This window comes from Carcharodon carcharias, chromosome 7, assembly GCF_017639515.1.
Source record: "Carcharodon carcharias isolate sCarCar2 chromosome 7, sCarCar2.pri, whole genome shotgun sequence".
Lineage (NCBI taxonomy): Eukaryota > Metazoa > Chordata > Chondrichthyes > Lamniformes > Lamnidae > Carcharodon > Carcharodon carcharias.
Window position 1 is genome coordinate 174155209 of NC_054473.1, and position 24097 is coordinate 174179305.

The following is a 24097-nucleotide window of genomic DNA, read 5'->3' on the forward strand; positions in this document are numbered from 1 at the left end:
TGAGCACAAAATCGAGGCTGACACTCTAGTGCAGTACTGAGGAAGAACTGCACTGCCAGGCGTGCTGTTTTTGGATAAGACAACCTTTCTTTGACTCCTCCTTCCCCTCCTGGACCTCCATCATATATGGTCAAATGATCTGTGATACCGGTAGAGCTAAATGTAAGGAGTGGCAACATGGATGAGATACCAGACAGTCATTAGGATGAAAAAGAGCCCTTAACTTTTAGGGAAGCAGGATAAGGGGAGAGATTCAGTGGGGTGGGGGGGTGGAAGGAGACAATGGAGGTGGGGTGGGTGGGTGGGTGGGTAGAGAAATAAAATGATCCAGTTGGAATAGAATTAACAGGCTCCAGCTAGAGGCTGATTGACTATTGTTGTCTGGAGCTGCCCGTTAGCAAGGAACACTCAATGGTAAGAAGCACGCTTTACCTTTCCTTTTCTCTGGGAGTATGTGCGCAAGGCTAAAAGACGTCAGGAATCTCTTCTTCTCTGCGAGGTCAGGAGTGCTGTTCATTTCATCTGCACTGTACTTGCTGGTGGGCAGGGGCCGTGGCGAGGGTGCCTGGCGCTTGTTAGGGATGGGCGGTGGCGAGGGGCTCCGTTCCATCAGCATCCGCCGCCTCTTGCGTCGCTTCTGCTTCAGTAGCTCCTCCCTCTGGGCCTGGGTGGTCAAACTGAACACTCTCAGAAAATCCAGTTTCTAAAACGACAGAGACAGGTTGGCATTAACTCAGCAGCCTCGAGAGTAAAGGAAGGGAACACAGGAGATAGAATTGTGCAGACGGGTTCGAAATGAAATGACAGGACTGACTAAGTCCCTTTTCTGCTTCTTATGCTATTCACATTTCTTGACAATATCTCACTGATGGTTTCCAAAAAGGAATTGGTTAAAATACCTGAAGGAGTAAACATTGGTTGGACCTGGGGGAGGTTGGGAGAGGGGAGGGGGTTGTGGAGACTTGCATTTATACGGCGCTTTTCATGGCCCTCAGATGTCTCAAAGTGCTTTGCAGCCAATGAAGTACTTTCTGAAGTGTAGTCACTGTAGTAATGGAGGAAACAGCAGCCTATTTACCCTGAGCAAACTCCCATAAACAGCAATGTGATAATGAGCAGATAATCTGTTTTTTGAGGGATAAATGTTGGTCAGTGCAACACTCCCTCAGTACTGCCGAATGTCAGGCTTGATTTTTAAAAATTCATTCACAGGATGTGGGCTTCGCTGGCTGGGCCAGCATTTATTGCCCATCCCATTTTCGTCCACAAGCCCTGGAGTTGGGTTTGAACCCGGAACCTTGTGATCCAGAGGAAATGTGCTTCCAACTGAGCCATGGCTGACACACAAAAGGAAGCAGAGCTGAGGAATGGGACTAATTGCAAAGCTCTTTCAGAGAATAACTACAGCATGATGGGTTTAACGGCCCCTTTCTGTGCTGTAAGATTCTATGATGAGCTCCCTTCATCCTACATCTTTCTGCCATTCCCTGGAGCATAGAACGGTTACCCTACCCCTCTGAATATTCAATGCAAGTCACAACACAAGTATAATGCAATACTCTCCACTTGCCTAGATGGGTGCAGCTCTGACAACACTCAAGAAGCTCAACAACATCGAGAACAACGCAGCCAATGTGACCTGTACCCCATTCACCACCTTAAACGTTCACTCCCTCCACAACTGGTGCACAGTGGCAGCAGTGTGCACTATCTACAAGATGCACTGCAGCAACTCACCAAGGCTCCTTCAACAGCACTTTCCAAATTCGCAACCTTTACCACTTAAAAGGATGAGGGCAGCAGGCACGTGGTGACACACCATCCTGACTCGGAGCAATATTGCTGTTTCCTCACTGTCACTGGGTCAAGATCCTGGAATTCCCCCCCTAACAGCACTGTGGGTGTACCTACAACACATGGACAGCAGCGGTACAAGAAGGTGGCTCACCACCACCTTCTCAAGGGCAATTAAGAATGGGCAATAAATGCTGGCTCAGCCAGTGACACCCACATCCCATGATCAAATAAAACTATTCTGATTATTATACGTGGTCAGATGGTGAAGATTTTTATAACTAGATTGTTGCATATCTACTGTCGGGAGACCTCATTACATAGAATACCGCCGAGTCCTGAATCTAAAATTGTGGGCAGGGCAGGACATGATGATAATGCTTAAATTCTTATCCATAAATATAAGATGGTCACTAATAAATCCAATTGGAAATTCAGCCAAAATGTCTTTAAGCAGAAAGTGGTGAAAACGTGGAACTCGCTCTTCCTGCTGCCACAGGAAGTTGTTGAAGCAAGTAGCATAGATGCATTTCAGGGGAAGCACAGGAAGGAGGATGGAGTAGAGGTTATGTAGACAGGGTGCGATGTGGTAGAGTGGGAGGAGGCTTGTGTGGAACCTAAGCACTGACATGAATCTGTCGGGTTCACAGAATCACAGTGCAGAAGAGGCCCTTCGGCCCATCGAGTCTGCACCGACATGTGAGAAACACCTGACCTACCTACCTAATCCCATTTACCAGCACTTGGTCCATAGCCTTGAATGTTATGATGTGCCAAGTGCTCATCCTGGTACTTTTTAAAGGATGTGAGGCAACCTGCCTCCACCACCCTCCCAGGCAGTGCATTCCAAACCGTCACCACCCTCTGGGTAAAAAAGTATTTCCTCACCTCCCCCCTAAACCTCCTGCCCCTCATCTTGAACTTATGTCCTCTTGTGACTGACCCTTCAACTAAGGGGAACAGCTGCTCCCTATCCACCCTGTCCATGCCCCTCATAATCTTGTACACCTCGATCAAGTCATCCCTCAGTCTTCTCTGCTTCAACGAAAACAACCTAAGTCTATCCAACCTCTCTTCATAACTTAAATGTTTCATCCCAGGCATCATCTTGGTGAATCTCCTCTGCACCCCGTCCAGTGCAATCACATCCTTCCTATAATGTGGCAACCAGAACTGCACACAGTACTTCAGCTATGGCCTCAAGGTTCTATACATCTCCAACATGACCTCCCTACTTTTGTAATCTATGCCTCGATTGATAAAGGCAAGTGTCCCATATGCCTTTTTCACCACCCCACTAACATGCCCCTCCGCCTTCAGAGACCTATGGACACACACGCCAAGGTCCCTTTGTTCCTCAGAACTTCCTAGTATAGGGTTGGATGGCCTCTTTCTGGGTTGTACATTCTATCTATCTAATTTGATACCTTTAAAAACTTTAATAACTAACATCTCAAACCATGAGAAATAGGAGAAGTGGAAAGAATGGGCTTTGAGTATCAGGCTCACAGTTTTTTTTACATTTCCAGATGGCTTATTCAAAAATCAGCCTGGTTTCATTCAAAACCATGAGGGATCGGGGTCGAATAGATAGAGAAAACCTGTTTCCATTGGTGGAAGGATCGAGAACCAGAGTGCACAGATTTAAGGTAACTGGCAAAAGAAGCAATGGGGACATGAGGAAAAGCTTTTTCACACAGCAAGCGGTTAGGATCTGGAATGCACTGCCTGAGTGTGTGGTGGAAGCAGGTTCAATCGAGAGAATTGGATTATTATCTGGAAAGGAAGAATGTGCAGAGCTATGGGGAGAAAGCAAGGGAGTGGCACTAGGTGAATTGCCCCTTCAGAGAGCCAGCACAAACATAATAGGCCAAATGGTCTCCTTCAGTGCTGTAATTATTCTGTGATTCAGATCAGCATTAATCCTGCTGCAGTGAATAGCCTAGCAAGGAGCAGCTAAGCTGCAGAACCCCATTTCTAACGTACCGTGCACTGAACTGACAGGTCAGTATGCGATAAGATGGCTGTATTTCTCCCTTTGTGTCCTTTATGAGGATTCACTTGCCCCTCCCTTGTTCTGTTATACCCAACACTTCCATAGTCATGTTTCATTTTCCAAAGCTTTCCTGATGTTGTCCATGGGATTATGTAGAAGTCATCGTACTGGTGAACAGGGCTGAGAGCAGTTCTTCTGACATCTAGGTTTAACAGAGTTCTCACCACTGTCAGTAATATGGGTCATTGAACATTTGGGTGCAGTGTGATAGAAATTCTGATAGGAAACGCTCGATACACCAGTACACAATGACCCTTGAGCGGAGGGGTCAGGTAACCGGGTGAGCAGCAAGCCTAACAAATATGTTCCGAGAAAGTGCTGACAGTGTTGTCGAACCGTACAAAATGCCCACCGGAACTAAAGCTTATGGGATTTGAACTCTCAAAGATGTGATTCAATTGCAGTTACATTAGACACTAGTTTATTCATCCTTTTTGGAGTCGGTTTGATGCACGTTGATGATCACATTCTATTCTGCTTTTGGCTTGAATGCCCTTCCACTTTGTGAATTTGATTTTCTTCGCATCCCTTACTTTCCCACCACCAATTTTGCTTGTAGCTTCACTTTGCAGGCTCTAATTTGTACTTGGCTCTGGAGGAAGGCATGTACCCTGGCTGCAAGCATGGCCAGTGGCCCGGCCTGCTCCCTCAGGCCTACAGAGTTCTTACTGGCCTGGTCAGCCCCACTCCACCCATACCCGGGAGGACAGGCGATATAGTTAAGAGACACAACCGGCAAACACCTCCGCAGGATCACGTGTGACTGTCCTTCTGTTCTGCAAATTGTGGAACGCTTCCCATGGGACAAATGGTGTGTTTTCCCCAGCACCAGGAGTACTGGGAACAAGCATGGGACCATTTTCAGAAGCAATTTTGCAATCCAGTGTGGGTCAATTGAAGCTCTTCAGCTCGTCCGTTTGTAGCTGAATTCAAGCTGCTAAATTGGTGAATTTGATAGGTATAAGTACTAATGATCCTGTTCAGTGATTTAATTGTGAGCACCAGGGGAAAGAATGAAGAAATGCATTGAGATGATAATGTAATTAAACAAAGATTGATTGACGCAAGACAAATTTAAATAGTTTTTACACCTAATTCAGGTCAGTACGTTGCTGTTTAGCACTGTTATGTCAATGACTGTCAATCCCACTCCTCAACCCCCAGATTGCAGACCCGATCAATTCCTTATGTTCAATCACCGTTATGTTACTGTTAGATGCAAGGGCAGAAATGAAAGCTTTTAGACAAATGCTTAAATGCCCGTTATGGTAATCTATAGAATCTCCCTGGTTTAGGTACAAAGAGAGCACCAGATGAAGAGCAAGTTATAGGGATACTATCATCTTCAGTGTACACAGAGGGCAAAACAGAGAAAAGTAAAGTTGTGTGATCGTAGAATTTTACAGCAGAGAGAGTGGCCAGAGTCTCACTGTATCCAAAATAAAAACCGGAAATGCTGGAAAAGCTCATCAAGTCTGGCAGCATCTGTGGAGAGAGAAAGAGAGTTAACATTTCGAGTCCATATGACTTCTTCAGAACTTTGGGCTCGAAGCGTTAATTCTGTTGAGTTTTCCCAGCATTTTCTGTTTTTATTTCAGATTTCCAGGATCTGCAATACTTTGCTTTTAACCCATTGTATCTGCCCTGGCTCTCTGAAAGAGCTAACCACTTACACCTATTTCCTTGCCTTTTCCCACAAACATTTTAATTTATTTTTCTCGCTGCGCATAAGAGATGGGGATAATCTGTTGCCATTGGCAGAAGTGTTGAGAACCAGAGGATCCCAATTTAAAATGATTGGCAAAACGGTGACAAGAGGAAAAACATTTTTATGCAGCTGAGTGTTTAGGATCTGAAATGCACTGCCCAAGTGTAGTGGAGGCAGATTCGAATGTGGCATTAAAAAGACAATTTGATAATTATTTGAAGAGTAAAAAATTGCACGGCTCTGGGGAAAAGCTGGGGGAGTGGGACCAGGTGACTAGCTCTTGAAGAGGGCCAGCATGGACACAATGGAGTGAATGGCCTCCTCCTGTGCTGTAACCATTCTCTGATTCTATATTTATCCACTTCCCTTTTAAAAATAACTTTTGGAATCCGCTTCCATCACCATTTCTGGTAGGCCATTCCATGTCCTTCATCCCTCTACATAACAAGCTCTTCTAAACTCTCCCTGAAAGGGTGGTGGAGGCAGGTTTGATCGAGGTATTCAAAAAGGGAATTGGATTGCTACCTGAAAAGAGAGAATGTGCAAGGTTACGGGGCTAAGGCAGGGGAGCGGGACTATTGGAATGGTGTTTCAGAGAACCAGTGCAGACTCGATGGGCCGAATAGCCTCCTTCTGTACTGCAATGATACTGTGAAATACTGTGAAAAACTTTTTCACCAACTCTTCAATATTTCCGTCTACCTTTAGATACCAAAAATAGTTCCTTGCTATTGCTTTCATATGCTCCTGTGTGCTCTTGATGGAAGTTCCTCTAACAATCGCTCTCTATACCTTGGCAGAATAATAAATCTTAAACCCCAGATGAGACAGCCTTGATCTACACTCACTCCACTATCGTCAGCCGAGAACCCAACGGGGGGTTTTTGAAACAGGCTTCTCAATTTGTCCTGCCACCTTCAAAGAAGTGTATGAGAGACAGCTTAGGACAAACCAGGCAGAACTGGGTACATTGCAACAACCATTTACACTCATGAACTTTATAGGGCAATTTAGGGAGTAGAGTTGAAGGGTGCATTGAAATTTCTCTGCTGTTTAGGCTGATGAACTGGAAGATGTGAAACTGCAGCATCACCACTGGAGGGAGGGTGTAATTACAGCATGACAATATACACAGGCAAATGTGGAAGTGTGTGCCAATGCAAGATGTTTAGCATTTTATCTGAGAATGGCTGGCTCAAAGAGACTATAATTTCCCTAAATGAGCGTTACAATTTTTCCCGAATTATTTTACTTCATCCTGTGCCGCAATTTCTCTGTCTACTGCTGAGTTCTTCTCACCGCGATAGGTCACTTTGCACTATTGTCGCTGCACTGCTAAATGAACTCAGTAATAAGCAGTCCCCATTGTAATTGAAGAGTAAATGATGGTCATTCTAATAATCACAGTTCGGGTATAGCATTGCTGCTTTCTCTTGAAGGCTCTTTGCTCCACTCAGTTCTGCTTGCTGTGTAATGACCATGCAATTTGCTTTAGATTCTTGCAGGGCTACATCTGTTTTAATAGATAAACTGCTCAGCGTACAGCTCATTCATAGAAAGCAGTGGGGAATGGGAATCTCCTTAATTGCACCAAATTAAAAACATAGCCCCGAAAAAGCTGTTCAGGGGCTTTTTTTCCCTCTGGCTGGGAACAAAGTGTGAAAAGAGCTGCTCTGCAGGTCCTCCCTCTGTCCATTATCCATCACCGAGGTAAGGCCAATGCTGGAAAATCATTACTTGTCTGGGTAATTTATTAAAACACAGCAATGTGACTCTTGATGGCTAAGGGTGATGAATGAACCACACTGAACCCTACAGACCAGGGAGCTTTTTAATCCCGTGCTGACTTTAAAGGCGTTAGTGTCCCAGTCTAGAGCCAAGGAAAATCAGACAGCAATCACGCTCTCAGCAATTCCAGATGGTAAATAAGTGTGTGTGTGTCTGTATATATATGTATGTATGTATGTGTGCCTACATGTGTCTCTCCATTGATGGTGGGCAAGGATCTGGGCTGGCTGTGCCACCTGTCAGAGTCAGATAGCATGCCCACATTTACTGTAGAATGGACATGTAGGTCAGGGAGTGAAGGGTGGGCAGTGTCTGTGAAAGGCTCTTTTTAACCTTCATTTAGATCATGGAAGGGAGAAACTTGAAGAAAAGTAGGAAGAGAAGTGTTATAAGCAATAGAAAAACAAATTTAAGAGTGTTAATACTTCCAAATGATTGTATAACTCCATTTTGAGCCTTTTTTCTCCTTCATAAAGTTTGACGTAAAATAGTGGTGAAATGTATGCCCAACAGGTCCATGTGATGCAACTAGTGAAGAGAGTTAGAATGATTCTCACTTTTTCATGCGCTAAAGTACTTCTCATTTTCAGCCTGCACTGCTGTCTGGCAGCAATGTGAAAAGGACAGCCAAATATGCAAACTGCTCCGTGTCAGTACATGACCTCTCTCTATCAGCAAGTCATCGGCTGTGCTTCCTCATGGCAATCCAACTGCACCCCTCAGAGCCCCAGGCGAAAACTTCAGAGGAACTTGGAGCAGGTTTGGTCCCCAGACATGCAGTGTGCACGCTCACTGTGGAGACACTCAGGCACTCGTGGACCAAACTCCCAGCTATGGGCAAATAGCTCCACTGCCTTGTGGATACCTCGGGAGAGTGGAAGGCTAAGGTAGTGAAGCCCGTCAAACAACCAGGAGTGGCGTCCAAAGGCAGACTGATATGCTTAAATAAGTCACCTATCCGGCAACTCCTGCAACCAAGTTGGAGCCAAATGTAGTGCACTGCATCTCTTTGGAACCAACTGGGGAGGTTGGGAAGGCGACTTTGACATTTCGCCAGCCCAGGCCTGTGCCCTGGAGAGGAAATTCCAGTTTCTCTGAACAAAGAGTTGAACACCAAGGTGCAAACAAGACAGGCGGCTGCCAGAGAGTGGTAAAACAGGATGGAGTAAGGGTGACATCGGAGCGGAATGGAATTCCTGGGTCTGCTAGTATGGTGCACATGGCAATGGATTTGAGAGAGAGGAAGAGGACACAGACCCCAATTTAGAAAATAATTTGAGGCTTGGACAAAACTCTTCAGAAGGAACAAGATCTTAAAAGTAGAATGGTGTTCTTTCAGAAGCAAACGAGTTGAAATTTAGATGCTGAATGGTTAAATAACCTATCTGAAAATTTTTCAAGGCTTTGTGTCTTTAAATTGGTCCCTGATTTTTTATTTTTCATCATCATAGTCTGACTACAGAGAACAATCTGTCACTTTCTACATGAAGACTACCTCTCATTGAGCCAAGAATCCCTTAACACTCAGCACCGTTTCAAAGGCCCATAGCTCCTGGCACTGACATCTGCAAAACTGCTAATGCATTTGGTAATGCATTAAACCCAACGTCTCAACTAACGCAGCCTCCTTCACCGCCACGTTATTAAGCGTGTTTGCAGTTGCATCTCCTGACTCCGCTGCACTTATTGTTTTTCTCTGAAAATTCAAAAATAAGCAGGGAGCTCAGAAGGAAAATGGTTTTGGTACAAAAGAAAGGAACAGCAAATTGATGATGTGGCAAGGAAGGCAAAAATAAAATAGAGGAGGCTTCGAAGTCTATTAGATTCTCGTTAGCGTTCCACAGCCTATTTTTAGGATGCCGGGAGCAGAGAAGTGCTAACATACCTCGGAAGAATCGTCAAGTTTCAGAGGCGGCTGCTCAGCGACTCGACGGAGATGTGCTCGAACTTCCTCTTCATCACTTTCATCATACGAGTCATCAAAGTCATAGTAATAACCTAATTAGGAACAGTGGAAGCAAAGTGACAGAATAACTGACAAAGCAGCCTGACAGCGTGCAAATATACTCTGCTGTGTCAGCACATTCATCCCGAGCAGCGCTGCCCAATTAGTTCACTTCAATCCTTCAATTAGCTAACTACAACCGAGCACACACACACGCACACACGCACACACACACACACACAGAGACCCAGCAGAGCATCTTTCTAAATATAGCCCGTTGAATCAAGTAGCACAGTGGCTCAAAATAAGAAACTTATTTTCAAAGGTACGCCATTTGCAAGTGGATGTTGAGGGAATTGATTCTCTGTCAGTAGGTAAGTGCTGAGCCAAGTGGAGCAGCAGAGCCCTAGTTTTAGCACCTGGACTGTGTGAGCTGACATCAGCCCAAGTGGCTTTGTAATTGGTGCCTGATTATGTGGGTTATAAGGACATAAGTTTTAGGAGCAGGAGTGCACCTTTCGGCCTCTCCAGCCTGCTCCACTACTCAAGACCATCATGGCTGATCTTCCGTCTCAACTCCACAAGTCCCTCAGAGACCAAAAAATTGTCCATCTCAGCCTTAAATTCAACAATGGAGGATCCACGACCCTTTGGGGTAAAGAATTCTGAAGATTCACAACCTTCTGAGTGAAGAAATTTATCTTCAGCTCCATCCTAAGTGATTGTTCCCTTATTATGAGACTGTGCCCCTGTGTATGAGATTCCCCAGCCAGGGGAAGCAGCCTCCAGGTCTATCCTGTCAAACCCCTTAAGAATCTTGCAAGTTTCAATGAGATCGCCTCCCATTCTTCTAAACCGCGGAGAATTTGGCACAGTTTACTCAGACTTGCATCACTGGTCCCTCGCATGAGGGGTGTGGCCCTATCTGGTCAACCTTCACTGTACCGCCTCCAATGCAAGTGTATCCTTCCTTAAATATGGGGGTCAAAACTGTGAAAAAGTGAGGGGAGAGAAAAATCAATCATTCCCATTGCTCGTCAGGAGCCTTGTCTTAAGCTGCCACCTGTGGATTTATCCCAGAATTCCTCTGGGGTAGGAAAGTCTGAGCAAGTCCAAGAGTACCCTGGGAAGTAAGCGGCATGAAAGGAATTTTTCTGTTTAAAAAACAAGGTCAATAGGATATTCATGGTTTCTCCTGCTCGTTAGATGACTTGCATGTTACTGTTTCACCTATCCAATCCAGCATCTTATAGGCTATGATAAAAGCAAAATATTGCGGATGTTGGAAATCTAGAACAAAAATACCTGGAAAAACTCAGCAGGTCTGGCAGCATCTGCGGCCAGAGGGACTCGAAACGTCAACTGTATCCCTCTCCGCAGATGCTATCAGACCTGCTGAGCTTTTCCAGGCATTTTTGTCTTTGATCTTATAGGCTATGTTGCTTGTTGCTCTGCAATGGGTGGACATGTACAGCATTGAGTTTACTGAGGCGCCACGGTCTTGTTCAATTTCCACCTTAGCTATTTCAATACCATTCATGAAGTAAACATTCCTTCCTACATGTAATATTTTTGCGTGGGATTATAACCTTACAGCTCCAGGGGTATCAATTATTTTACTGGATGCACTTCCTTCTCGTCCCTTGTTTATGGGGGAAAATGTCCTGCCAGAGCAAGGCCCGTGTCAAGGATGCAATAAGGCTCCACTACTAATAGGCCAGTGGGATGCAAACTGGAGCAAGGGACATGGATAGTGGCAGTGAAGCAGCAGAACAGAGTGAGGCCAGGCCAGAGGGGGAATAAAAGAAGCTCTATTCTCCCCCCTAACCAGAATAAGTCATCACAAAGCACGTGCGCCATCACTGGCCTGAAACTGAGGTGCTGCAATAACCATCACAAAACGCTCAAGCAATCGAATGCCTTGGCTTTGACAAGACTCACCTTTCTCTTTGGCCTCTTTCCGTTTCTTCTCCTCGAGGTCCAGCTTGCTGATCAGCCTCCTGTGGCGCTGCAGAAGTTCGTCATAGACATACATGGGCCCTGGCGCCCGCAGTGGGCCATGGGGCTGCCGATAGGCGGGAGCTGACTTGTGCAATAAACTCATGTCACTGTACTGCCCAGGGAAGGGCATGGACATCCTCTGCTGGTTGAGGATGGACTGGGCGGACTTCTCGAGCTCGGCGAAAGGGGGACCGTAAGAGTGAGTGTGCGCGGAGTGCTCCAGGGAGCTGGGGCCCCGCGGTGGCTGGTACTTCTCGGGGCCTTCTCGCCTCTTGATGCTCTCCTCGTGACCGTGGATCTTCTCCATCTTGACGAGCGGGCCTGGCTGCCGGTGTGAGTCATAGTGACCGGCATAGTTGTTCAGCACGTGGTGGTCGTGGTTCCTACGGGCCTCGGTGTGGTTATCCATCAGGGTCACCGGGTTCCAGAGGACGGCTGGGCTGGAATGGTGCTCCTTGTGCTGGGGTTTGGGGGAGATGAGGGGTGGCGGGGCTCCCAGCTGCTGGGGCTGATCTCTGCTACAAAGCTCATGGTGACTGTGACCAGACCTGCTGAGAGATTAACAATACAAAGAAACAACATCAGCACCATACACATTGGCATATGTTTCCCACCCTGGAATCCAAAACTAGCTCAATAAAGCCTACTACATTTCTACACTTCCTCAGTTCTGATGAAAGGTCACAGCGCTGAAAGGTGAACTGGCTTTCTCTCCACAGATGCTGCCCGGCCTGTTGAACATACATATGAACAAGGACGAGTAGGAGTAGGCCCACTCAGCCCCTCTAGCCTGCTCTGCCGTTCAATAAGATCTGATTTTAGCTTCAGCTCCAGGGCCTGAATCCTGCGCTCATTGGGAGTGTGCAATCGGCAGGCCCGGAAGCGGATGGGATACGCTCTTCTGGCCGCGATTTCACACTGGCTGTCCAGTTAACTGCACAAGAAAGGCTCAGCACTGCACTGTGGTTGGGGGTGGGCTGGCATGCTGGGAAGAGGGTGGGCGCTGAGAGAAGTGAGGGTGTGGGTCCCCGAAGGCTGACAGCTGCTGTGGAGCTGCAGTACTGTAAGAGTTAAATGAGGTCAATAAACTGCCGCAAACTGTGTCAATACTGCAAATTCAAGCACCTGACAGCAGACCACATAGCACGTCATCCCTCAAACATCGTCTTCCATTTTATTTAATCCCAGACATTTCACCCCACCCTGGATGGAGATTGTAGTGAAAATATGAAGGCCACCTGGCCGGACTGTCCACTGTAAAAGCGGACGGGCTGCGTAAAATCGCTGACGATTACCTCCTCAATGGGCTTAATTGCCCACTTAATTGTTGGCAGGCGTGCTTCCAACTCCCTCACGCACCTGCCGACTATAACGTTGCGCGGGAAGGCAACGACATCAGGACACGTATCCAACGTCTTCTCACACGATTCCAGGTCTGGTGCATGCCTGCACGTTCAATGTAAAATTCTGGCCCACAGTCCTGCTCATCCCCAACAAGCTTTCACCCCTTTGCTTATCCAGAATCTATCTACCTCTACCTTAAAGATACTCAAAGATTCTGCCTCCGCTGCCTTCTGAGGAAGAGAGTTCCAAAGACTCACCATCCTCCGAGAGAAAACATTTTTTCCTCATCTCTATTTTAAGTGGGTGCCCCCTTATTTTTAAACAGTGACCCCAAGTACTAGATTCTCCCACATGAGCAAACATCGTCTCCACATCCACTCTGTCAAAACCCCTCAGGATCTTATATGTTTCAATCAAATCACCTCTTACACCAGCAAATATAAGTCTAGCCTCACCAACCTTTTCTTATAAGACAACATGCTCATACCTGGTATCGTCTAGTAAACCTTCTCTGAACTGCTTCCAATGCATTTATTTCCTTCCTTAAATAAGGAGACTAATACTGTACACAGCACTCAAGATGTGACCTCACCAATGCCCTGTATAATTGAATAACCATCTCCCTACTTTTGTATTCAATTCCGCTTGCAATAAATAACAACTTTCTATGAGCTTTCCTAATTACTTGCTGTACCTGCATACTAACCTGTTTCTATTCATGCACTAAGACACCCAGATCCCTCTGCATTTCAGAGCTTTGCGATCTCTCATCATTTAGATAATATGCTTCTTTCTTATTCTTCTTGCCAAAATGGACAATTTCACATTTTCCTACATTGTATGTTTCCAGAATTTTTTATTAAGGAAAAGGGAGAAGGTCCATTCAATAATGACAGTGATCCAGTGCAGCCTAGTTGAATCACTGAGTTATTCCTTCCACTGAGCATCTGATTATTGAGCCTCATACCAGTAATAATGATGACATCCAAACAAAACCAGATTGCTATTTCAGCTGCAACACACAAAGCCAAAGAACATGACATGGACTTGAATAGAGGTCAGCTGCCACATTCAACTGCCGAACTGCATAGGATGATACCTTTGCTCTCAATCTTTTTTGTTTTGAGTTAATACACACACATGCTGTGCAGTAAACAAATTTTTCTCACATATCCACAAATTGCAAAGGTCTTGCCATCAAAAAAAACCTGACAACTTGGTTTTTATCTCATTTTATTCATTTATGAGGTGTGGGCATCTTTGGCTAGGCCAGCATTTAATGTCCATCCCTAATTGCCCTTGAGGGGGTGGTGGTGAGCTGCCTTCTTGAACCGCTGCAGTCCATGTGGTTCGGGCGGCAGAAATGCAGCCCATGTTAGGGAGGGAGTTCTAGGATTTTGACCCAGCAACAGTGAGGGATCGGTGATATATTTCCAAGTCAGGGTGGTGAGTGGCTTGGAGGGAACTTCCAGGTGGTGGTGTTCCTATCTATCTGCTGCCCTTGTCCTTCTAGATGGCAGTGGTCGTGTGTTTGGACGGTGCTGTCTAAGGAGGCTTGGTGAGTTCCTGCAGTGCATCTTGTAGATGGTACACACTGCTGCTACTGTATCTATGACTTTATCCAGTCAGGACTGCTCACGGAAATTAAAATCAAGTGTACTGCTTTGTCCTGGATGGTGTCAAGTTTCTTGAGTATTGTGGGAGCTGCACTCATCCAGGCAAGTGGAGAGTATTAGATCACACTCCTGACTTGTGCCTTGTAGATGATGGACAGGCTTTGGGGGGTCAGGAGGTGAGTTATTCGCTGTAGGATTCCTTGCTCTTGTGGCCACATTATTTATATGGCTAATCCAGTTCAGTTTCTGGTCAATGGAAACCCCCTGGATATTGATAGTGGGGCATTTAGTGATGGTAATGCCATTGAATGTCAAGAGGCGATGGTTAGATTATCTTTTATTGGAGATAGTCATTAGTTGGCACTTGTGTGGCGCGAATATTACTTGCCATTTGTCAGCCCAAACCTGGATATTGTCCAGGTCTTGCTGCATTTGGACATGGACTGCTTCAGTATGTGAGGAGTCACAAATGGTGCTGAACATTGTGCAATCATCAGCAAACATCCCCACTTCTGACCTTATGATGGAAGGAAGGCCATTGATGAAGCAGCTAAAGATGTTGGGCCGAGGACACTACCCTGAGGAACTCCTGCAGAGAAGTCCTGGAATGCCTGTTAAAGCTTTGTTTCTTCCGGTTTTGAAGGATTAAAAAAAATACATGGGTGGGAGTGTCACGAGTTCCCTGGAAAATTCATATGGCACATTGCGTCTTTATCTGGTCAGGACTGCTCACGGAAATTAAAATTAAAAAAAAAACAGGTTTGACAGGGAAGATTCGAGTTCCAAAATTTATAAGCAGTGTTGAAAAAGGAGACTTTCAGCAGTTTCAACCAAGGTTAGGTAACTGTGGTATAATCTGTTTTCAAGCTCCTGTTATTCTCAAAGTCACACTAGTCGAGTTTAACTATGCAATGTTATGCTAGACTAGCATAAATGCTAACTTTTAATTATGGGATTAACATCATGTCTCTCAAGTGTTGAAAGGAGCCATTGCACAGTTCCCCAGGGATGCTGCAAACAAACCCTATAGGCTTGGTTCTTTGCATACTTGTGTCAACACCAGAGTCAGGATGTTTGAAGGCCAAGGGGGGCAGGAATGGAGGCAGGTGGGCACATAATTTCACATGGCTGGTCGGCCTGCTGGTTTGCTGACACCATCCCACCCCCCCCAGCTCCACCAAGCCATTTTGGGCAAGGCTGAGTTGAGGGCAGAATGGCTAGCAGCCTGCAAGCGGTGGGTAGCTGGATAAGCTCATTAACAGGCCAAGGATAAGAGGCCGACTGGAACTGTGGGCACCCTGTGGCATTGGCAGCTGACCGGTTGCCCAGAGGAAACCTCCTGGCAGTAAAACAAGGGGCTAGCACTCCAGTAAGACTCCCAAAGCCCTTCTCACCTACTTGGTCCCACAGCTATGGACATATTTTATTTCAGATATGTAAAAGGTTGCCGAGAGGACACCTAAAGATGGAGGTGCCCTTTCTCTCTCCCTTACTTCAACAACAGGCTGCAGCTCCTTCAGCGCTGGAGGGTCTGTTATAGGCCCTTCAGCTTTGAGAACCTACCCACCATCCTTAATTGGATGGCGATCATGCTCTCTGGCCACTAATTGCCAATCAAAGTAAAAATCGAGGTCAGCAGTGTTCCACACACACACTGTGGCCCCAGGGCCCACATTTGATTCAAATGTCAGGGTCCCAAACTATGACGCAAGATCCTGCCCTCGGTGCCTGTGGTGCCCCCATGGACAAACAGCCTACTTAACACCGTCATGACTCAAATATTGGAAATCTGTCAATATATCATACTGGCCCCCATACTCTTCATTAGACTGACTCTGACTTCTCTACAGCAAACCACTGGGATCTACACTCCCAACTCTTCAACGCCTCTCTCTACCCTCTTCTCCTTTAGGACCCTTCCTAAAACTCACCCAATTGGCCAATCTTTTGGTAACCCTTTGTAATCACTCCTTCTTTGGGTTGGTGTTTGTTTTCCTTTCATATAAGTGCCTAGGGACGTTTATGTTACAGATACTATATAAATTTAAGTTGTTGTTGGTGTGACATGATGTCCACCTTTAGGTTCCCCAGGGATGTTAGAGCTTCCATCGTTCATTCCTACCACTATCCATACATTTACAATGTGTAAATGAAGACTGAGATATAAAGGCCCACCTAGAGACCGAGTAAAAATCTAGGTGGACGATCCCAGTTCAGCACTGAAGGAGTGCAGCACTGTCAGAGCTGTTGACTTTTGGATGAGACATTAAGCCAAGGCCCCCATCTGCTGTCTCAGAGGGACATAAAAGATCCCATGCCACTATTCTGAAGAACAGCAAGAAGATAGTTTATCCCACAACCAACATCACTAGAACGGCTAATCTGGTCATGATCACATCGCTGTTTATGGGAGCTTGTTGTGTGCAATTAGCTGCCAAGTTTCTTACAATATTGACTGCAATTACAAAGTACTTCATTGGCTGTTGAGCACTTTGGAATGTCCTAAGGTTGTGAGCAGCAAGGTACAAACAAAAATTTTTCTTTTCTTAAAGCCTACATTTGATCCCTCCCTTTGTCGCATTGTTAGCAGATTCTCAGCAGGAATCCCACAGCAGCAACACCACTGCGGGCTCCCCGCCTCCTGCCAACCAGCCAATAGCCCACTGGGTCAAAGTGCAGCTACATGCGATCATTAGGTAAGGACTTGGCTGTGGCGCCCACCACGATCGGCTAGCCTGCCAGCACTCACTCACACATCAGGAAGGGACGCTCAGGCTAGATACCGTGGCCTGTGTCCACGGAACCATACCAGAAAGAATCCTCGAGGGAGACGGGGCACAGAGCAACATCCGGAGGATACTAAAAAATAGGGGATAAAATTTGATCATTAAAATGATGTGACATAAATAAGAAGTTTATTTAAATTGCTGGAGGACCATATGTGGGCAGCCAAGGAGAACTGTACAGAGTCAATATGATCAGCCTGAAGGGAACAAACATTTAAAGACTCTGTACTCAGTTAGGAAGTTGCAAGTCTGTTCTGTGAGAAGGGCAGTTACACCTGTTCTCTCTTTGCCTTGCGTAAGTAGATTAGATTCATCAACTCAACTGCGCCTCGTCACCATTATTCTTCCGTCACCATTTAATATAAGCAGACAGTTGCAAAGAGGCCTTTTTTTGTTCAGAACAATGCAATTATCAGACAGCCTTAGACAGATGAAGCAGGATTATCATCCGTTTCCTGACACGAGTCTAGTGTTATTATGTTATTAATTAGAAATCACCTAAATCACCTAAAAGCTAGGGGTTTGGGCATTTATAAAGCTTTGCAATTGTACAACCAACCCGTTGCAGCACACACCGAAATTAAGGCGAGAATCACAGATCCCATCCCCTCTCGTACCTGATTAGCCTACTAAGCTGAGAGATATCTTTTAAAAAAAAACCCTGACGATAATAAATCATCAGAGCGGGAGGCTGCCCATGTGAGCAATGCTTAATCATCCGGCAATGGACTGAACAAACAGGCGTCAGAACATTTTTTTCATCGCAACCCCTGTGGCTTCAGGATGTGAATACAATTACCTTTTCAGTCTCACTCATAGTTGTGTCAATAGAGAGAGAGAGAGAGAGAGAGAGAGAGAGAGAGAGAGAGTAATTGCAATACAGCAGCTTGCAAATTATGGTGACCTCTGCTCTCCATAAAGTGACATATAATTATCAGTGTGGTTATCTACATATAATTTGTCATCCAACATACTGTTAAAAACCCAATTTAACTGTAATCGTAGCTATAGTATGGATCTGCACTATCATCAGGGCTATGCATATGAGTCCATTATCTGTGTGCACTGATAGCTGGACTGTCATGACACAGACAGATCATTTAAAAATATGGCAGTCTTTGTAAGATTGGAATGTTTTAATTTGACAGTCAAGCCAGTAAAAAAGTGCTGATATTGCAATGCTATTACTACAATTTTGTTCAAATCTTTTCCATTGTCACTTAAGGTGCTGACCAACTTGAAGGCACCATTTTGGGCCCCGACACAGTCACCATTCTTCATGTGCGTGTTTAGACAACAACTTATATTTATATAGCACCTTGAACGTAATAAAGTGTCTCAAGTTGCTTCAAGGCATTATTACAAAACAAAGTACATCACCTACCCACAAAAGGAGACATTAGGACAGATGAGAGATTGGATAGGTTGGGGTTACTTTCCTTAGAACAAAGAAGGCTGAGAGGTGACTTGATTGAGGTGTACAAAATGATGAGGGGAATAGATAGAGTGGACAGGATAAAATTGTTTCCCTTGGTGGAGAATTCTTGAACCAGGGGACATAGATTCAAGGTAAGTGGCAGAAGGTGTAGGGGGGACATGAGGAAGAACTTTTTTATGCAGAGGGTAGTGGGTGTCTGGAATCCGCCGCCCAAGTTGGTGGTGGAGGCAGAAACTTTAAACTCTTTTAAAAAGTACCTGGATCTGCACCTAAAGTGCTGTAAGCTGCAGGGCTATAGGCCGGGTGCAGGAAGGTGGGATTAGAAAGGGCACCTGGGTGTCCTCGGGCTGGCATGGACAAGATGGGCCGAATGGCCTCTTTCTGTGCTGTAACTTTTCTATGGTTCTATGACCAGAAACGCAGTCAGAGTGGTAGATTTTAAGAAGCGGCTTAAAGAAGGAAAGGAAAGCAGAAAGCGGAAAGGTGTAGGGAGGGAATTCCAGAATTTGGGGCCTATGTAACTGAAGGTGCAGCCACCAGTGGTGGAGCAATTGAAATCTGGGATGCACAGGAGACCAGAATTAGAGAAGAATGGATACCTCAGAGGGTTGTGGGGCTGGAGGAGATTACAGAGATAGGGAGAGATGAGGACATGGAGGAATTTGACAGAGCAGCAAAGTTTTGGGTGACCTCAAGTTTACGGAGCATGGAATGTGGGGGACCAGTCCAAGAGTGTGTAGAAATAGTCAAGACGGCAAATGCTGGGAGGCTAAGTCACCCACAGAGGGCATCATTTGCAAACCCAACATCCAAATGCTCGTACTCTCCAGCAGGGGACAATAATGAGGGAATGGTGTCGATTCACCAAAATGATACCAGATCTTAAAGGCCTCAACTGTGAGGGCAAATCTCACAAACCAGGCTTGTACTGTATTGCCTTGAGTTCAGGAGGTTGGGAGGGGGTGTGATCTAATTGAGGTATTTAAAACGACAGAAGGATTTGATAGGGGTAGATACAAAGAAACTATTTCATCTAGTGAGGGAATTCAGAACAAGGGAGCAAACCATTAAAATTGGAGCCAGGCCATTTAGGAGTGAAATCAGGAAGTACTTTTGTGCATAAAGGGAGGAGTGAAAAGCTGGAATTCACAACCCACCAAAGGAGACAGTGGATACTGGGGGGGTGTGTAGAAATTTTCAAAAACAATTGATTGATGTTGAGTAGAGCTTAAGGAACAAAGGTGGGTAAGTGCAGTTGAGGTTTGGACCAGTCATAATCTACCTGAACAGTGAGACAGGCGCGGAATGGCTCACACTGCTATGTAATCCTGGCTGATTTTTCAGCTCCCTCAGGAGCACAATGGTAGCACCCCAATTATTGGATTGGTCAAGATCAGCTATCCTTGCAAAATGCAAGCATCAAGCTTGGGATCTCATGGCCTCGATGGCTTAGTAATGCAGTGCACTCTGCTGCTACTGGGATGCAATAAAAGAAATACAACCACCCCCCCCCCCCCACCCGCCCAAAATAGAATCCAGAAGGATGGTGACTCCCTATGGCCTCCACTATTTTCATAGAAGTGAACCGCAGAGATCTGAGGCTATGTGTTTGCACCCATCCACCAACTCTCTGACATCACTACCCAGGTAGCGAATGGGGCAGAGAGATTTATTGGATTCTTTAACACATCTATCATTGCACCAAACCCAGAGAAAAAGGATTGCCTCTAGAGATGCTGCCTGAACTCTTTTTAAGTAAAGAATGACTTCATGATTTCACTTTTAAAATAATGTCAGAGGTGAGGTTTAAGTGCCTTTTTATTTAACTATCCCTCCCCCACACCCTAGAGACAAGCATATCTCTTTAACAGTGCATCAATCCAAGACTGTCAGTGCCCATCATTTGAATACTCAATATTAAAACACTCCAGCCTTTGACAGCAGCCTTTCATTGTTTCTGCAGAGCCCTGAACAAAGCTGGTAGCAGCTGTTTCTTTTGACTGCATTTCATAGAATCAGACGACACAGAAGAAGGCTATTCAGCCCATCGTGTCTGTGTCAGCTCTTTGAAGGAGCTATCCAATTGGTTCCACCGCCTTTGCTCTTTCCCCGCAGGTTCAGCAAATCTTGCCCCTTCAAGTCTTCCTCCCATTGGAAAGTTACTATTGAATGTGTTTCCACCACCTTTTCAGGCAGTGCATTCCAGATCATAACTCAATTGGTTATATAAAAAAACCCCTCATTTCCTCTCTGGTTATTTTGCCAATTATCTGAAATTTGAATCCTCTGCTTACCAGCCCTCCTGAGAGTTGAAACAGTTTCTCCCTGTTTAATCCATCAAAGTCTGTCAAAAACCTCAACATCTCTAACAATTCTCCCCATACCCTCCTTACATATTGTGGAAACAATGGCATGTTTGAGAAGTGGCAAGGTGCAGGATAGATTTTTCTTTCTTGGGGGGCATTTTGAACTCTGCCCTCCTCTTGTTGGACTGCAATTACTTATACTAACCAGTTACCTCAGCCCCTAGTGCCCACTCTATTCTAAGCCTCTACAGTATGGTAACTGTAAGGTTATTTGGCTGGCTGACTTATGCATTCTTAACCACTAACAGGCTAACCATGGCACGGTTTGGACAGTAATTTTCACCTGGCCGTTTCTCAATGTGGCTTGGCGTTGTGCCAAATGGGAAATGCACCTGATGGGGTAGAGTGTCTGATTCAGATGATGGGGGATTGGAGGGTGATTAACCAAAAGCTGCATTCTCAGTCAGGCAAAAAGCTAGATTTTGTCATCAGCCTGCTTTCCAGTGCTATTCCGGTTCCTGTAGGAAATCATAAATTACATGGAGAAACCATCACAAGTTCATAAAAGATGGATGAATAAAATGAGCATCTTAGGAACAGTTTCCAAAGGGAGGTGGGGTGGTTATTTTAGACCGTTACAAGCAAGCTCTGGGACTCTCTATTTAATCCCCAGTGGATACACTGATAAAAAAACATCCTGCGTACTCTTAACTTGTGGTGACTGAAACACAAGACATAAACTGCCACAAGCACACTCCCTCGTGACCTGTTACAGCCTTTAGCTGTGGCTGACTTCACTAAAATTTCATTAAGCCAAAAGCCTCCAAGGATGCTATTTTGCTATCATATATATTCCTGAAAACAGCTCTTTTATTCTCCCTTCAAACTAATTTTGTTTGTTTAAATTCAATCTCAAATACCATGATTAACAGATTGCCTGCAACTTAACCCAATGTCAATAGTTCTGTGAACTGTTACTGTTTGGCAAACATTCACATAAGCATGTAGGAATCTGGCCAACTCTTCTTAAATGGCATTGCTGCTCCAGTAATACCCCCAATGGCTATCAGAGTGTAAAGGTGACACTGAATCTATTCCCATTACACGCCACGTTTCTGCCAGACTAGAGAGAATTGTTCAATGCAGAATCCCAATGATTACCAAATTTAAGGGTGAAATTTCTCTCAAGCCAAGTTGCTCAACGAAAACTCCTCCTGGCCGCTCATTAAACTTATTAGTTAATCTACTTGAAGTAAATAGGTTAACAAATGAGTTACTGCAGTAAGTGGAGGAATGTGTTAATTATAAACCCTGCTGAAAGCAATTCAACCCCTTGGGAATTTGATCTCAGGCAAGAAACACATTTCATGTGGATAGTCCTGCTCTCTTACAAACTGACAGGTGGTAAAATGGTGCAACATTGTTTGGCCGTAATCATCAGTGTGCTCCGTGACCCAATGGGTGGCTTGAAGAAGGCTCCAGTGTACACACTCAAGCTGCTCAATGCCGCATCGTTCTTTGCCCATTAAGTTAAATGGATGGAAACTGAGGTGTTGCTGACCTGGCATCGCCCAACCTTTTCCTTGCTGAAATGATCAATTGTGATCATGAGTCTAACCCAACAGTTTCCATCGGTCACCCACTGTTTCAATGGCTTATCCGGAGTCTCGCGTCACTCAGCCTTACCTAACAGAGTCTCTGTGCTCCACTTCGTTATGTGAGCCCGGTCGGCCAATATCCAGGTGCTGCTCAAGCACCTGCTGCCGAAACTCTGACACCTGGCACTGCCGGTCCTCCTTCTCTTGCCGCAACTGCCGCTGTTTGGCCATCCATTTTTCTTCCTCGTTGTTCCTCTGTAGCAGCATCGCTGAGCTGCTTCCGGGTGGGAGGAAGCCGGTATGGTTGGAGATGAGGGTGGGCACAGCATGGTGGGAGATGGGAGACTGGTGCAGATTTGGATGGACAGCTTTGGGGCAGGTCAGTGCAAATTCCTTGGGCTTATCTGGAAATGAAAAACAACTTTTAAGATCACAGCTCTTGCTGTGCAGAATGTCATTACAAATGAAAAAGCATTTGTTTTTAAACGCAGCGAATTGTAGTCTGGAAAGCATTGCCTGAAAAGGCGGTGGAAGCAGTAACTTTCAAAGGGGAATCGTGTATCACTCCATGTGGGAACGCCACGACCAAATCTGTTTTATTATACCAATCCGTAAACACATGGTGATGTTTCTGTTCCCCAGCACAGGCAGCCCCACACAAAAAACTGGTATTCAGGCCAGTCATCTGATTGATTTATATTGTTTACCAAATGCCCAAAGATTTAGCAGACAAGATACTTTAAAAATGCAGTTCTATCTCCCAGTTGGTCCTGTGTAGGGCACATTGAAATATTGATGCTCAACTACTGTAGGGTCCACATTAATATGGCACAACAGCGGATTGTACGAAATGCTCAATGAATAGAGTCTCAATTTGGATTTGCCTGCATGAATGGTCCACATTTGCTTCTAGTATACTGAATCGCAGTGCAATTATTTCTCCGCTGCACACAGATCATACAAATTTTGCCAGAGCAAATCACTAAAAACTAAAGCCTGTGCACTGAGACAAGGATCATGCTATGATAACAATGTGTGTTTGTGTATGCTATCCTGGTGACCTTTGCAAAATGTCAGATCTTGTTGCAGCACTGGGGAGCGAGTGAGCAACCAAGCACAGAGGTCCTGATACATCTGTAGCTACAGCCATAGCTAATTGCATTACACAGACAGAAGGTTAGATGCCGAACTGAAAGCTGATTGAAGTTTAAACATTTCAAACACTTGGAGATGTCTTTGGCTCTTTTTGGTTGAATAGTTTGCTTGTTTTTGCTCATTCACATCTGAACACCTGCCAATCAAAGGAAAGACAGACTTGCATTTGTCCAGCACCTTTCACGACCTCGGGCTGTCCGAAAGCGCTTCAGAGCCAGTTGAATACTTATTCATTGTTGTAATATTGGGAAAAGTGGCAGCAATTTGTGCACAGCAAGCTCCCCAAAACAGCAATGAGATAATGACCAGATAAATCCGTTTTACTGATCTTAGTCGAGGATAAATATTGGCCAGGACATCGGGAGAACTCCCCTATCCTTCGACAGATGATTCCCTTTTAAAAGAACTATTTTCTTGCTACTAAAGCTGTGAAACATGAATAATCAAATCTTCCTTTTTTCGCATGCTTAGGGCACCGTTTTGTTTATATAGGCGAATGACAAAAAAGACCTTTCTCAAATAGGTCTTCCCAGTCATTAATAAGCCTTTAGCAAACATTTTT

At 45.2% G+C, this 24097-nt stretch overlaps 1 protein-coding gene across 5 annotated transcripts in view; it reads right to left on the reverse strand.

Moving 5' to 3' along the window:
* The window catches only part of gse1 (Gse1 coiled-coil protein), a 604225-nt gene that overhangs the window by 19937 nt on the left and 560191 nt on the right, over positions 1-24097 (reverse strand). For 4 of the 5 annotated variants that reach the window (XM_041190843.1, XM_041190845.1, XM_041190847.1 and 1 more), the window contains 4 exons: positions 22469-22784; positions 11233-11843; positions 9232-9344; positions 433-703 (listed from right to left, as the gene is read on the reverse strand). In XM_041190843.1, the coding sequence (XP_041046777.1) occupies positions 433-703; positions 9232-9344; positions 11233-11843; positions 22469-22784 (1311 nt within the window). The remainder of the gene's footprint in view (positions 1-432; positions 704-9231; positions 9345-11232; positions 11844-22468; positions 22785-24097) is intronic. The other variant, XM_041190844.1, reaches the window with a different exon arrangement.